General features: G+C 43.8%; 1 protein-coding gene across 1 annotated transcript; it reads right to left on the reverse strand.

The window, feature by feature from the left end:
* Positions 1-5017: 5017 nt before the first annotated feature.
* Positions 5018-13899, reverse strand: CRHBP (corticotropin releasing hormone binding protein). The gene is made up of 7 exons (XM_005440769.3): positions 13750-13899; positions 13231-13324; positions 12441-12598; positions 10135-10345; positions 8742-8890; positions 7276-7393; positions 5018-5755 (listed from the first exon to the last, which is right to left on the reverse strand). The coding sequence occupies exons 1-7, from the start codon at positions 13828-13830 to the stop codon at positions 5598-5600; spliced, it is 969 nt and encodes a 322-aa protein (XP_005440826.1). The 5' UTR covers positions 13831-13899; the 3' UTR covers positions 5018-5597.
* Positions 13900-14149: the final 250 nt, after the last annotated feature.

Raw genomic sequence — 14149 nt, forward strand, 5'->3', positions numbered from 1 at the left:
TGGCCAGCAGGCCCTTATGGCCAGACTGGATGATAGGGTATCTTCTGCTGCTCTCATGCACAAAGGAGAGCCCTCCCCAAGCACCTCCTCACCACCAGGAGTGGGAAGTGCCCCAGGGCAGTGGGAGGCTCAGCCTGGACATCTCCCATGGGAGAGGAGCCAAGATCGCCCTTGCTTGACAAGTTTCCCCAGACTTACCAGGAGCACTGGGAAGCAGAAGGCTGTAATGCTGCAGCCTGCTGCCATGGGACTCCAGGAACCTGGGCAAGGCAGAGCCGGTGATGTGACAGCAAGGAAGAAGAGCTGGGGGGCTGTGCCTGTGAGCCTGAAGGCCAGAGGGTGTTTCTCCTCCAGCTCTGGGTGTCTCAGCTCATGGCAGGAGGTGATGCTGCTGATCACCATGCTGCTTTGGGAAACCTCCAACCACCAGCCCCAGGGTGGGACTGTGGGTGGTGGGACATCCATGGGCAATGTGTCCTGTATGAAACAGGCATTATGTGCTTGACCTGAAGGACATGCTTAGGTCCTTCAAAATGCTGTGTGAATCATGATGAGGGACACTAAGTACCAGTGTATAGACGAAAGGCAATTTTTTGTTATAAAACTGCTTGCTTTCCTGTTGAGGGGCAAAGTTATAAAAAAACTATTAGTCAACATTGTAATTGATGGTTCAATGGTAATTTGCAGCAGCACGGTACCATGAATATCAATTTTATTCAAAAGAACAGATAATGAAAACTTTTCATTTTGTAGTGACTCACGTGTAATACACTGCATTTCCTTTAATAGGAAATGATGTGCATACAAAATCTATAGTTGCTATGATTAGTTGTTGCTGATCTTTAAAGATAAGAAGCAAAGTGGGGAAAAAAAGTGAAAACTGTGTCAATTTATCAACAAGAAAGTTACTCAGATACCAGAAGTAATGAGGCTCTGAATAAAAATGACTATAATGAATCACTTCCTTGAAGTATAATTTAGCTTGTGTTTAGAACTCAGTAAGTACAGCTTTGAGGTCCTAAGAAGTGTGCATTTCATGAAAGCAAGTGAAATTTCTTTAAGCACTTAAAAATTAGTTTGGTCCCTGTAACATAATTGGTGCTGCATATATGCCAGTGCAGGATAACAATGTTCAGAGCCTTTTGTACCTGACGTGCACAAAATGATGTGGTCCCTCTAGGTAACATAAAAGCCACTTGGCATGTGAAGCCAGTTCAGTGTGATGGCCCTGAGCATGTATTTTAAATTTGCAGGAGTAGATATTCAGTGGGAAGCAGGTTATATGATCAAGCACCTAATGTGTTCTGCAAATCTACTTTCTGTACTATTCAGCCTCCAGGTGACTCCTTCCTAACTATTGATCAAAACTCCACCACAGAGGAACAATGTCATAGAATCAATGTTAGCAGAGCAGATATTTAGAAGACGTTTTAAAAGTCATTTAGACTGCCATTCAGAAAGACCACACTTGTCTTGGTCTGAGCTCTTATTTTTATTGTTGGTTGTGAAAGATAAAACCCAACATTAGTTTAGCAGGAGAATTCTAACTTAAAAAATTATTGCCTGTTATTACAGAGAGTTGCACATTACTGCCAAGAAGTCTGTGATTTTTTGTCACTGCTTTAAGAACAAAGAATCTAGTTTTGGGAACAAACGGTCACCTCAAAAACAAGAAATCATTGTAACATCTCACTATCATCAGTCTTTCTAAATTGAAATTGTTCTGATGAATTTTACCTCCAAAGGCAGCAATTCAGACTTTAATAAGACATTTCTACTGCAGCTTTACTTATTGAAAATAACCCTTAATTCCTGAACAGCTTTTTTGCTCTTAAAAATCCCAAAGAGCTTGAATAAGTCTGTGTTTATTCCTGTATCAAGACCTATTTTACACAGCTCTTGGTACATGCTCTATATTGGAAGTTTCCGTAACAGTGTGGAAGTTTCCGTAACAGTGTTCTGTTTTCCATTGCCAGAAAACTCTTGACAAACCTTAACTGACTGATTCTTTCAAATGCAATGGAGCATTTCTATAGGGACAAGTGCTCTAGCTTTTTTCACAGTACCTCCAGAGTGTTTCCATCTTCTGGGTAATTTCAACAACAAAGACTTACCACTGTCCAATAAATCTCTGCCATTGTTATTAATTTATTTCATTTCTACTTGGTAAAGATGGAAATAACATTTAAGCTGAAGATTTATTGCATGATCTTTAAGTAGAAGACTTTTAATCATTAAATCTTAATTAAGGTGGGAAATTCAGCCTCCCTCTGGGCAACTCACTACACTTCTTTTTTCTGAACAGCCACCCTGGATTTCATATTAGCACAGAAATGCAAAAGTTGATTCATGTCCTGTATCCCTCTGTCTTCCAAGGTTGAGATTACAGTAAGACTTGTTGATTTTTGTCTCTCCTTGCAATGATTTTTAACCCTAGTTTCCTTTGTAATTTTTGTGGTGCTGAAGAGTTTTTCAGCTGTTGCTTGGGTGTTGGCTTACCCACCAGTTCAAGTTCAGTGGTTTTCCTCCTAAATCTAGTACAGTGCTCCTATGCTGTGTAGTGCTGTTGTGGTATCATGTCACCTTTTACATCACTTCTCTAGAGGAAAGTCAGTGGTGATGCCAAATAAAAAAAAATTAAGAAAAGGGGTTCATTCTCCAACATCAGAGTCTGCACTAATCCTGTGACTCACATCTTCTCTTGACAATTTTGTGGGTTTTAACATTAATTATGAATTTTGGTGATTTTGCCTACGATGATAGATGTCAGGGTGTCTAAATCCTGGACATAAAATTTCTTCTTAAAGCAAACATTTCCATACAGTGCCTCTTCAAAGGCTTTTGTTCCGTTTTTATTATTTGTAGCTTTACTTTTTTTAACTCTTAGGAGGCTTTCCAGTTCTTGTCAGCTTCCAGGCTACAACCTTGTTAATCGATAAGTTCTTTTCTAGCTCCTTTCAACAGATATTCATGTTATTCATATCTTTCTTATCCTGTTTTCTTTTTTTTCCTTCAAAAAACTTTCAGTTTGGTTTGTTTGTTTGTTTTTTCCTTGCAGTGCTTTTATAGCTTTGGTTTCCTTTCTTTTCATTCATGAAGATATTTACTTCCTTAATCTTCCAGAACTAAACCCTGAGGAAGCTGTGACATTTGACATCTGTATGAGCTGACTTCTTGTGACTGAAGTTTTGCAACTCCTGAAATGACGAGGATGTCCATAAATACAGGTTCACAGATTGAAGTGACTATTGATTTTCCACATGAGGCAGAGCTTAAAGCACAGACCAAAATGCCTTGCTGACTGCGGTCCAGGTTTTCCCAAGATAGCCAACAGATAGGAGTGATGTCATTGATGGTGCTGTCTATGTTGATTAAACAGTAGGTGAAGTGACAACTGGTTCTGTTGTCCTATGCAGTGTTACTTTTCATTCTCCTTCGTCTATAACAGTGTGTTCTTAGTAACAGAGTCCACTTCTTTATACTATGGAAGGAGAAATTTCAAATCTCTGAACATTAAGTATCTTTTCTATAAGGCCCTGGTATTCTAGAGGTATTTAATTCATGTTAGGATGGAAAAAAAAGTACCACATAAAGCTGAAAGGGGGAAAATCCTACTACGAAACTGCTCTAAGCAAGGGATCGTGAGCTTATCTTAATTGGTGATCTAGTCCTGAGCTGGTGGACTGGGAATCCCTTGCTGATGTTTCAACTCCTCCTGTGTTTTTTAGTGACCAAGGAGCAGCATTTTAAAGACCTCTACCTCTCCCCAGTTTGAAGGTAGCATATGGATAGGTACGGTCTGGTATGGGACCCCCTGAGCTTGTCCCCAAACTGTGTAGCCCAGAAACCTGCCCTGGTTCATCAAAGGGTGCCTAGGAAAGGCTGGTGGGGCTGAATGTGCTTAGGGCCACCCTGACAGTGAAAGGCACTCGGAAAGGATGAGCTGAGTGGGATGCTGGAGGACAGAGATCCTCTGCCACTGCAAATTTTCTTAGGAAAAAAGCTATTTCATTGAGCCCTGTTTTTTTTTTTTTTCACTGATGTGATGTCTCTGGTGCTGGGTGGCCATGCCAGCACTGCCAGCACTGCACTGGGGGCCCAGGAAGACCATGGTGGGTCACATAGGGCTGGAGGAGGGATGTGGTGGCCAAGGACTGCCCACTCAGAGCCCTGAGAAGGGCTGCTCCATGTCCCAGGGTAGCCAGCAGCAGTTTTGTCTGAATTTTCTTTGGAACAAAGTGAAACATTTCCACGATCCCTATCCTTTCCACACAGCCCTGCAGGGTAGACATATTTGGCCAAGTCTGACTGTGCTGCCAAACACATCCCTCTGTTCATGAGTCAGTCACCAAAACTGGGCTCCCAAAACCCTACAGAGGGAGAGTCTGAGGCATCCTGTAGTTTTCACCCACTTCAGTGGGGGAGGATTAACTTCATAGCTGCTTAATACCCAAGACACTTGATTTTTGGTGACTATGAGATTAAGAGCCAGAAATCAGTGGTGAAAATCCCAGGCATGCAGCTGGATTAATCAGTGTTGACCATTAATCGAACATCAGAGAAGGAACAGTTTGGTCTCATTAATCCCAGGGGGCACTCCCAGAAAACACAAGTCAGTCCATGTGCCTTCCTCCAAGCTAGGACACAACTCTGGTTCTCCACTTTGCTGTGCCTCCCAGAACTCTCCAGGCTTACACTCCTTTTCTGGGTCACCAAATGTCTGGAAAAAAATAATCTATATTTGCATATCCCTGCCTCCATGGATCAGCAGGACACCTTACCAAAAACCTTAAACAAGAAAGTTGCCCTTAAGTGTACAGCTGGAATGTACTCCACATGAAGGTGTACGCAACATTGGCAAACCAAAGTTCTGCCCATAACGTTACTTGAATAGTCCACAGCTTTACAGCAACATATGCTCAAAATTATCATTTCCAGAAAACTGCACAAGACATAGGAAGTTTAACCAGAATGTTAAAAGTCCTCTTCAGAAAAGCACGACATAACAACGTTTTGCCAACTCTTTGAATGTATTTATTTATGTTTGGATTTGTGTAAGGAAGTTTCCATGCTATAAATTTTTATTAAAAACATGTCATTAAAAATAAAGAGTACATTTATAGTCATAAACAAACCAGTAGTTTTTACACACACTAATGTTGGGTTTTCTCTTACAAAATGGGAAATGTATTCCACCATCTAATTGTTTTCTTTATACCTGATATAAAAGCCAAAAGTTGCTGCGTGAAGTTTATACATACTGTAGATTTCATATGTCCTCAGACTAGATGCACAGCTATTTTGTGTCTGTGTTCTAATAATATTTATATGGGAAACATAGCCTTCTGTTCTTGCTATTGATTTTGGATGTGGTAAATGAGCTTAAATACTGCAGAAAAAATTATAATAACAGAGATTAATATATTGGTTGCTTTTTGTTGCTTGCTCATGGGAATGACCGATTCATATGAAAAAAGAAATATGTTTGTACTGTAGAAAGGCTCGATAATACCAGCTGGTTAAAGGAAAAGTACATTTTTTTTAATTCACCAGAATCTTGTTTTCATTAGCTATGTGAAAATGCATGGCCTGGTTTCTCAGATACTAGGAAAGCAGAATTCCTCAATGCTATTCTCCTTTCTGTTTTCTGTCTCCTGCAGATCTAGTTGATGATACTCAAATGTCACACGGTTGATGTGTTTGCCACTGGAGACCATTCGCAGCACAGTATTGTCACAGCCAATCTTCATTTGGGCTAGTTAGGGAAAAGAGATATGGAGGAGATACAAAGAGACACTTATATAAGAGAGGGAAGAGACATATGTAATGGGGTAATTACAAAGCACTGATACATAAGAATTTGGAAACAAAGCAGATTTGCGTGTAGTGATGTGTAATGTAAATGTAATGTAAAAATAAAAACCTTCTTTTGTATTTGTTAGTTTTACTTTACAAGGGCTTGGGTATTAAATCTGGTTTGTAATGTTTACTCATGCAAATGCCACTCCCCGTCCACCTGCAGTCTCACGTATGCATAGGTAGACATGATGCAGAGGTCTATATATGTTTCTACTTGGGAAGGTATGTCACTGAGATACCATGAGTGAAGGGCAATGGTAATGGCACCCTATCCTGGAGATACCAAAAAGTAACAGTATCAAAATGTTTCCTGTTAGAAGGATGAGTGGTTTTGTGCGTAAGGTAGTTCTTCAAAGTAGCAAAGGCATTTGAGAGTCCCACCAGATAAACTCAAATGGCAGCGCCCAGCATATGGACTCACTCATATTCCCCTCATCATATATGATGGGGAAATCAAGCATGTCACTAACCCCTGCTTTTGGTGAACCATTTCAATAGGGGTTTGGCAAAGCCTCTTTTATTTGGGGAACCTGGAGCACCTTCCTTACCGGAGGGGAAAACTGGTGCGTCACTGGGAGAGTAGGGGCTGCCAAGGTGTGATTTCTCTTCCTTCACACCACCAGAAAAGTACATTTTAATCTCATTGCAGTGCTCAGTATTCATTCAGCACCAGCATTTGCCAGGTAAAGCTTTGAACAGTGCCTGGACCATTAAGCTGTGGTTTGATGAAATGCAAGGGAGACCACAGGTGCAAAGTGCCAGGCACATTCCTGCTCTTCAGCCCTGCAGAAACACCACTTCTCTGGTGCAGCCATTCATACTGCCAAGGTACAACATATGCCACACGGGCTAGTCTGTCACATCACCGCAACACTTCATACTCTGCTATATTGAATATTAGCGGAACTGGGAATTCTTATTTTTATGGGGAGAAAAACATCACTGACCTGGCATGATAGTGAAACAGGTTCAGAGCTCCTCCAGGGTTTAAAGCAGAGAGTGGGAGCTCTGAGGCTTTTAGGGTATGTGTTAGTCCTGCAGCAGAGAAAGAGGCTTTGGAAACACTGAGAAAACTTCTTAACTGAAAATGTAACTGTTCTGCCTTCATTTGTTATGAATTTCCAGCATCATTTATCTGTTGACACTGTAATAATCATATGTTTCATAGAATAAGTATTTTAAAAATATGTATAACTTAACCTTGTTGTAGTGATTACTGTAGGGGCAAGTGAAGTTTGTCAGGGGTGTACTGTATCACAGAGCCCAGTTGCAGTCTTGAATAGCTTTAGGTCTCATGTTCTGCTACGTGTGAAATTCACCAGTCCAGCAGGAAATCTAGGTTTGAGGGGGGTTTTGCACAACTCCCTCTGGTTAATTTTTTATCACACGGAGGTAAGTGGAAGAAGGAGTTCTTACCAGACCCATGAAAGGAGTGACAGAGATCAGCTAGTGGAAACATCTTGGATGGATCTAAGCCAGTTCCTCCTAGAAGCTCCACAAAATCTCCCATTCCTGCACAGCCTGCTGATGGTTTCTAAAAAGGCAGAGATTAAAAGTTATTTATAATTTATCTTCAAAAGGTAGCAGTTCTTTAGACATGATTGCAACCAACAGGAAGTTTTGGAAGTCCTCTGTGCTCAAACCTGTGTGAAATCAGGCTGTTGTCATCCTGAGCCACATTACTTCAATTTTACATTAATCAGTTAATTTCCTTAAAGAATTCCAAAGAAAGACCTCAGTAGGCTCTGAAAATTACTGACAAATAGTTAAGGTGTTGATTCAACTGCTTTTAGTGCAGGTAAGCAATCTGATTCTGGGTGCTTAGACATGTAATCAAATTAATAGAGGCATGGGCTGCACGTGTGCTCACACTCAGCTGGCAGGCAGGAACTTAAGTTCTAGTATACCATACTTATTCCCAAGCAATAAGTGTTGCTAAAATGAGCTGTTCTGGCAAAGTTTAATTAAAGTAAGAATTAACCAAAAGAGCAGTTTTGTGTGATGACAATGGCTCATTGTATATTAGACTCACAAGTGTTCTTTCCTGAAAATTAATGCTGTTTGCCAAAAACATCTCGCACAGACACCTTGTACACCTTTGGGCTGTCACCCATATGCTGCTAATTAAGTGCCTGATATCATTCTCCTGCTGTTGTCCGTTTTCTGCCTGCTGCTGAATAAGTCAACTCACTTGTGCATCTTTCAAAGCCTGGTTTGCTCAGACACTGACAGTCCCTGTGAAGGACTCAGGCTGCCAGTCTCACTGGCAGCTGTAAACAAACCTTGCTCCTGTCCTTCTGGATATTTTGGAATTTGCACCTTCTTAGACCTCCCAGGCACAAGGTGCCACCAACAGGTCTTGTCCTCTCCTGTCTGGTTGTCACCAAGCACCAAATGCTGTGGCCAGTCCCCAGCCCCACACTGTGCATCAGAGCAGATGGAGCAGAGAATGCTCAGCATGCTGAGCAGGGAATAATTTGTGACCATGTTTGTATTTTCTCCGAGCTAATACCTCACTATCTAACCCATGTCTCCTTTCTCTGTTCAGAGTGGCTGCTGCCTTCGTTAGTTTAAATACAGACAGACAGCTTTCCTGGAGAGCACTCCTTTCTTTCTAGTGAAATTCTTACCCTTTGTTATGGCAAGCAATATTTACATGCATTAATGGTACTTTGCATAATTCAATTGCCTCTGTAACATTACAGAGACAGACCCAGCTCCCATCTCTGGGGGGAAGCCAGGGCCCTCAGTGTGCTCACGTGGTCCGCAGCACACTTGCCTTAGCAGCCAGTGCGCCAGGCTAACCTGCTTCACCCCCTTCCCTCTCCTGTGCCCAGGAAAACTGCACACGGTAGTAATTTCTTAAGAAACTAACAACTTACCTTTAGAAAAAGACCATTTAAATGTCCCAGGATAAGATCAGATATTTTTATCACCACTGGGTAGATTATGGAGAAGCTGCAGTTCCTGTGTTGATGAGGAATGACCATGGTAAACCTTCCTGAGGGAGTCTGAGAGATGACATTGCAAGCTGAGGCATGGGAGAAGGTACAAGGGTTACTTGTGCAGTCATCACTGCATGTAGCAAAATGATGTACTTTCAGTACTAACGAAGAACGGATGTTTTAATTACTGACAGTTACAACCAATGCTGACAAATATGCATATGGCATTTTCTGGGCCTCTTGCATAGCATTTGTTCCCTAGAAATTCCCTGCCCATTGCTTACCGTGTAGCATGAGGGATGGCAGGACTTGAGGTTGAAGCAGTCGATGAGAGAGCTTGCACCCCAAATCTATACGTCAGGGGCATATGTTATCGAGGGCTTGTACTGTTTGCCAGTCTGAAGGAGGCTAAATATGTGTGCAAGGCTTTTGTTTAGCTTTAACTGGTTACCACCTGATATTGCCAGCAAACCCCTAAGTGCTGTTCTGCTCCTTTTAACTGGAGTTCCTTACCCTGCAGAACGTCCCATTGAAATTAGAGCAGGTAGATGCTGATTTTATCTTAAAGTTCAAACTTAACTGTTCAGGTAAAGGAGTGGCTTATCATCTGTATGTGCAACCCAAGGGATCTTCCACGCAGACCTGGAAGCCTGCAGCTGCTTCAGCAGTCCAGTGAAGGACACAAGCCACCCCCAGCAGCTGCACACAATAATCACACCCACAGACATTAAGTCACGCCAGTGCAGAGACTCAGCTTGCAGGTTTGTGCCTGAATAACTCAGAGTATGGACAGGGCACATGCTGTCACCTTCATCTTTGCATGGTAAGGCAGGTAAATCAGACTGACCTGAACAATGATTGTTAAATGTCCTGTACCCTTTTGGAGAAACAATGCAAGTGACCGTTAACTTGTGCCTTGCCAGCTCACGGGCTTAGGCAAATAGATCTTTTTTTCCTCATTGTTCACCCAGATAGAAATTGCTGAGATAAAACTCTCTGAATTAATACTATTTGTTCTAGCCAAATGTGTTGGAACGTGGCAATACTGGATTGCAAGAGATCTTCTTTGAAAGAAAGAGTCTTCTGGTCCTGAATTGAGGCCATGCTGAAGTTATGTTTTACACTTTGTTTACTTTTTCTTTTCTTAGACACACACTGAGCCTGAGACAAATCCTCAGGTATGTGGGTGTGTGCGGCTCTGCTGGCATTACTGGAGCCAAGTCAGTGCAGATATTGTCAGCCAGTGAGAGAATTCAATACAAACCAAGATGCTCATTTTGCTTCCTGCCCCAAACCCAAGCCCATTTGATGTTACAAAACACAGACTTACGAAAGAGGTTGGCGTTTTTCTTTACTGTGACAGTAAATCCATTGCCTGGCTGGTGAATCCTGAAGAAGACCATTGCCACATTCTGCGATGACCTGATGCTCCTCTGAATATTGCCACTTTCACAAAAATCTACATATCTTTGGGAAGTGGGGAGGGGATGGTCCAAGGAACTGGGAAATTTCTCTCCTTTGAGTATCCAGCCATCAAATACCTACAGGAGGGTTTGAATAATTGAAAACAAGGATTTTGCTTATCGCTCTTTCAGCAGAGAACAGAAACTTTAAGTATTGCAGGCACTGTTTTATCTTGACACCAGTGGCCTGTTCAAAGCCACCAATTGTAAACAAAAATTCTTTGCATTTATTGATTTCCTATCACTTAACTGATTATTCAAGCTTCAATATGAATTTAGGAAAGGGAAACATAAATTGTAGTGTCTTTATTTCCTTCGGGTGACAATTTGGTGACCTTTTTTTGAGGCAAGCATCTCTTTTTGCCTCCGCATCATCACATTTGCATTTTTTTTTTTTATTTTTTTACTATTGTAATTTCATTGCTACCAAGAGAAGTTTTTGACCAGCTTGATTTGGAAGCCACACAAAACATTTCACCCTTTCAGACTCTGGGTATTGAGTCCATTATCTGGCCTGTAATTTTCCACCATCCATGTTTTGCAGCTTGTCATTGATGGGCCCAGAGGCATTCCAGAGGTATTGGAATACAATAAAGCTTCAGGGAGGAATTATTGGCAGAGGTATTGCTCTCTCCTGCATCTGTTCTTTCAGCTCTTCCTAACCACTAGAAAGCAGAACAAATGCTACCTTACTTGGCTGCATCTTAAGCAGCAACCTCTACAAATCTTCCCTTCACAACAAAAATAGCAACAATTTGCCCTCACCATCTTCAGGGAAATGTGTCAGAAATGTGTCAGAACTAGAGATCTGTATTAACTCAGTATACCTGTGCAGCTGCCTGCCTTGCTGTTACAGCTCCCTCCCAGCCACTCTCACCCAGTAATTCCTTCTATGCTCCAGTCAATACTTGGAAAATCCAAGGACCAGATCCTGCCATCACTTCGGTAAGTAATCCTAATGCGAGTATGTGTGGGACTTCCTCACGGAAAAGCTACAGGATCAGTCTCTGGATTTGCCAGAGCTGTAAGTTTTCTGAAGTAATGAGACGTGGGCTCAAATCACAGCAAGGAAAAGCTGCCTCTATAACTACAATAGTATAATGCAGAAACTGGGGACCCCATGATCAAAAGAAGGAAACCTCTATAAAGACTCAAAGATCTCTTGGCAATTTCCTAGCCTCCGTAAGTGCCTGTAAGTCTAGGTACAAAATCCTTGGACCCATGGCAGGCTGAAATCAGCCTGCTTTAGCAACGTGGGGAGACATCCCAGCCAGGGGTGCAGGATCGAGGAACAGGATCCCCCAATGTAAAGCAAGCAGGGGGACAGCATCCATCCAAGAGAGGGAGACAAGGAAAAGGCTGAAGGGCAGCTGTCCTCCTTCTCCTTCCCAGAGCTCAGCTTGCTCAGCTGGGTGGGGTGGGGGCTGTGCTGTGCATGGCCACTGCAGCACAAAGGGCAGGGCGCAGGGTGAGGGGAACAGCCAGGGGCTGTCAAGCCTCCCCTTCTCTCCTGAACCAAGTTCAGATCTTGGTCAACACTTCTGACTGCTAGTAAAATGCACTTATAAAGTTTTTGATACTGGAATATAAATGGTTCTGCATCATGAACCTCTTTCTGCTCAGAGCCAACATCCTGAAAAGCTCTGATGGGGCCATGGAAAAGAAAGCCTGCAATGAGCCACTCATTAATAAGCTGATGCTAAGTGATCTGCAGGCAGAGGTCCTGGAGCAGCAACAGCCGTTCTGAGAGCTGTATCATTATCTGTGGGGCTTGTGTGATTCATAACGCAGTAAGAAAACCCTCCTAACGGGGCTGAGGGGCTCAGCTTGTGCTGACCAAACTTTTCAGTCAGTCCTCCAGGCATGGACACTCCGTAGAGGTGCTCCTGGAAGAGTTCAGTAGACTGGATGCTGCAGTTTGGAGAGGGATTCTCAGCCTGCACCCGACCGCTTTAGGGGGATGATGATGGAAGGGGACATAGCCAAAGTGCCTCAGGGAGGAGGAACATCCACGCCAGAGATGACTTTTCTCTGAAAGCCTGTTCTGCACACACAAACACACACATGCTCACATTCACAAGTTCTCACCTGCCCCTTCCACATGTAGCGGATGTCTCACATGTCAGATGGGAGCAGGGAAGGGGAAGCGCAGCAGGACTTGCCAGCTTCTTACCTTCAGGATGTCGCCCCCTTGGCAATCGATGTTTACAAAGTTGTAGTTTATTGTGATGAGCTCCTCGGGCTCCCCGATGAAGAATGTTGCACAGTGCAGCTGCGGTTGGTCTGCAGTGAAGGTGAACTGCCCCTCTATACTTAGCATGTCGATACACCCTGCAGAAACAGATGCAGAGCTGCTGCCTCAGCCTGCTGGGGAGGGAGACCCAGTGCCAGCTCCCTTGGCGCAGGGAAGGGGCGAGCCAGGGAGACCCACACACTGAGACTGGTCTGGCAGTGATGGGAGGGAGACTCGGCTGGAGCAATGAGGAACCTGCTGAACATTAGAGGATGAATAGTAACGCAGAGGTGTAAGCACAAGTGTGTGATGTGGGGATGTGGAGGGGATGACATGTCGAAGCATCTCTGAGCAGAAAACTCTGTATGTTCACAAGTGTGCAAACACCCTGTTCCTTCAGATTTCTCTCTAATCACAGCTTTTCCATCTGCCTCATCCCCTGGAGATGTGACCTGCCCAGGGATGCAGGTGGCAATCCCCATCCTCTTCCTATTGCTTGGGACCCACAACTCTGACCCCAACCTCTTTTCAGAGCCATGTTTTGATCCCTGTGTCTCAACCACCACAGTTTTCCTGAGATTTTAACACATGGTCCTTCTCCCCTGCCTTGCAAAAAGTGCCTGCATCTCTGTCACTCTCAAATAGTCCCCTTCTCCTCCCTGATCCCCGACATCCCCGCAGGACTCTCCCACCCACTGATGGTCTCCACCAGAACACCAAAAAAACTCACGAAGTGACCGCCGGTAGATCTGCCCTGCAGACAGCTCTCGCTTCAGATCTTCACTGAGGAGTAGGAAGGGCTCATCTTCACCAACATCCCTCACCTGGTGAAGGAAAGAGGGCAAGAAGAGGCTGGGGCAAAGTGAAACAGTCTCTTCCCTGCACCTCTCAAGAGCAGGCACCAGCAGATTAAATCCCTCCCCCAGAAACAGTGCAGCGGTGGAAGAACTCAGTCAGAAAGCTGCCAACCTGCAGCAGAGGGGAGCAAAGCTGCCACCTAAGAGGTGAGCCCAGAAGCTCAGTGCACAGCAAGTCTCAAATCCTCAGAAAAAATGCAAGTTTGAGAAAAAGGAGGAGAAAAAAATGGAAGGACACAGGCAGGACTACCCAGGTGTAGGTTTAAGTCAGGAGGAATTGGAATAGGAGGGGAGAGAGGAAAAAGCATGATGCTTGAAAGCTGGGAGTACAAGTTAGAAGACAGCAGCTAAAAGCACAACAAGGCACTTTAGTCCTCAGCCCCATTGCTCACCTCTAGGTATCTGGTCTCCCCCTTGGAGGCTGCCAGGAAGATGAGAACGAAGTGGCACTGAAACTGGAAAGCAGACGGCATGCTGACACCTCCTCTGCCAGCCCTCCCTCTCTCCCTGTGGCCAAGTTTCTCCTGAACTGTGCCGGTAGGCAGGAGCCGCTGGGGTATCTTGGAGAGACTCTTTTTATAGAGCTGTTGGGAGGGGAGGCACTTGGTCCCCGTACTGATAGGGTAACCCATGGTAACTGAATTCCTCTCGCAGTGACATAGTGCGTGGGCATGACGAGGGTCCAAATCACAGCCACAAATTTTCAAGCCAGTTGAACTCCCTTCACTGGCAGGTGTCTTTTCTACTTATCTGTCTGGCAGAGCTGAAAAGCTCTGCAGAGGGCAGCCCATC

Source organism: Falco cherrug, chromosome Z (genome assembly GCF_023634085.1).
Source record: "Falco cherrug isolate bFalChe1 chromosome Z, bFalChe1.pri, whole genome shotgun sequence".
Taxonomy (NCBI): Eukaryota; Metazoa; Chordata; class Aves; order Falconiformes; family Falconidae; genus Falco; species Falco cherrug.

Coding starts and splice junctions, on each gene's coding strand:
- CRHBP (XM_005440769.3), bottom strand. CDS start 13,830: ATGCCGTCTGCTTTCCAGTTTCAGTGCCACTTCGTTCTCATCTTCCTG. Junction 8,891..10,134: donor GAAAAACGCCAACCTCTTTC/GTAAGTCTGTGT, acceptor CCCATGCCTCAG/CTTGCAATGTCATCTCTCAG. Junction 5,756..7,275: donor TCACTCCTTTCATGGGTCTG/GTAAGAACTCCT, acceptor TTCCCTAACTAG/CCCAAATGAAGATTGGCTGT.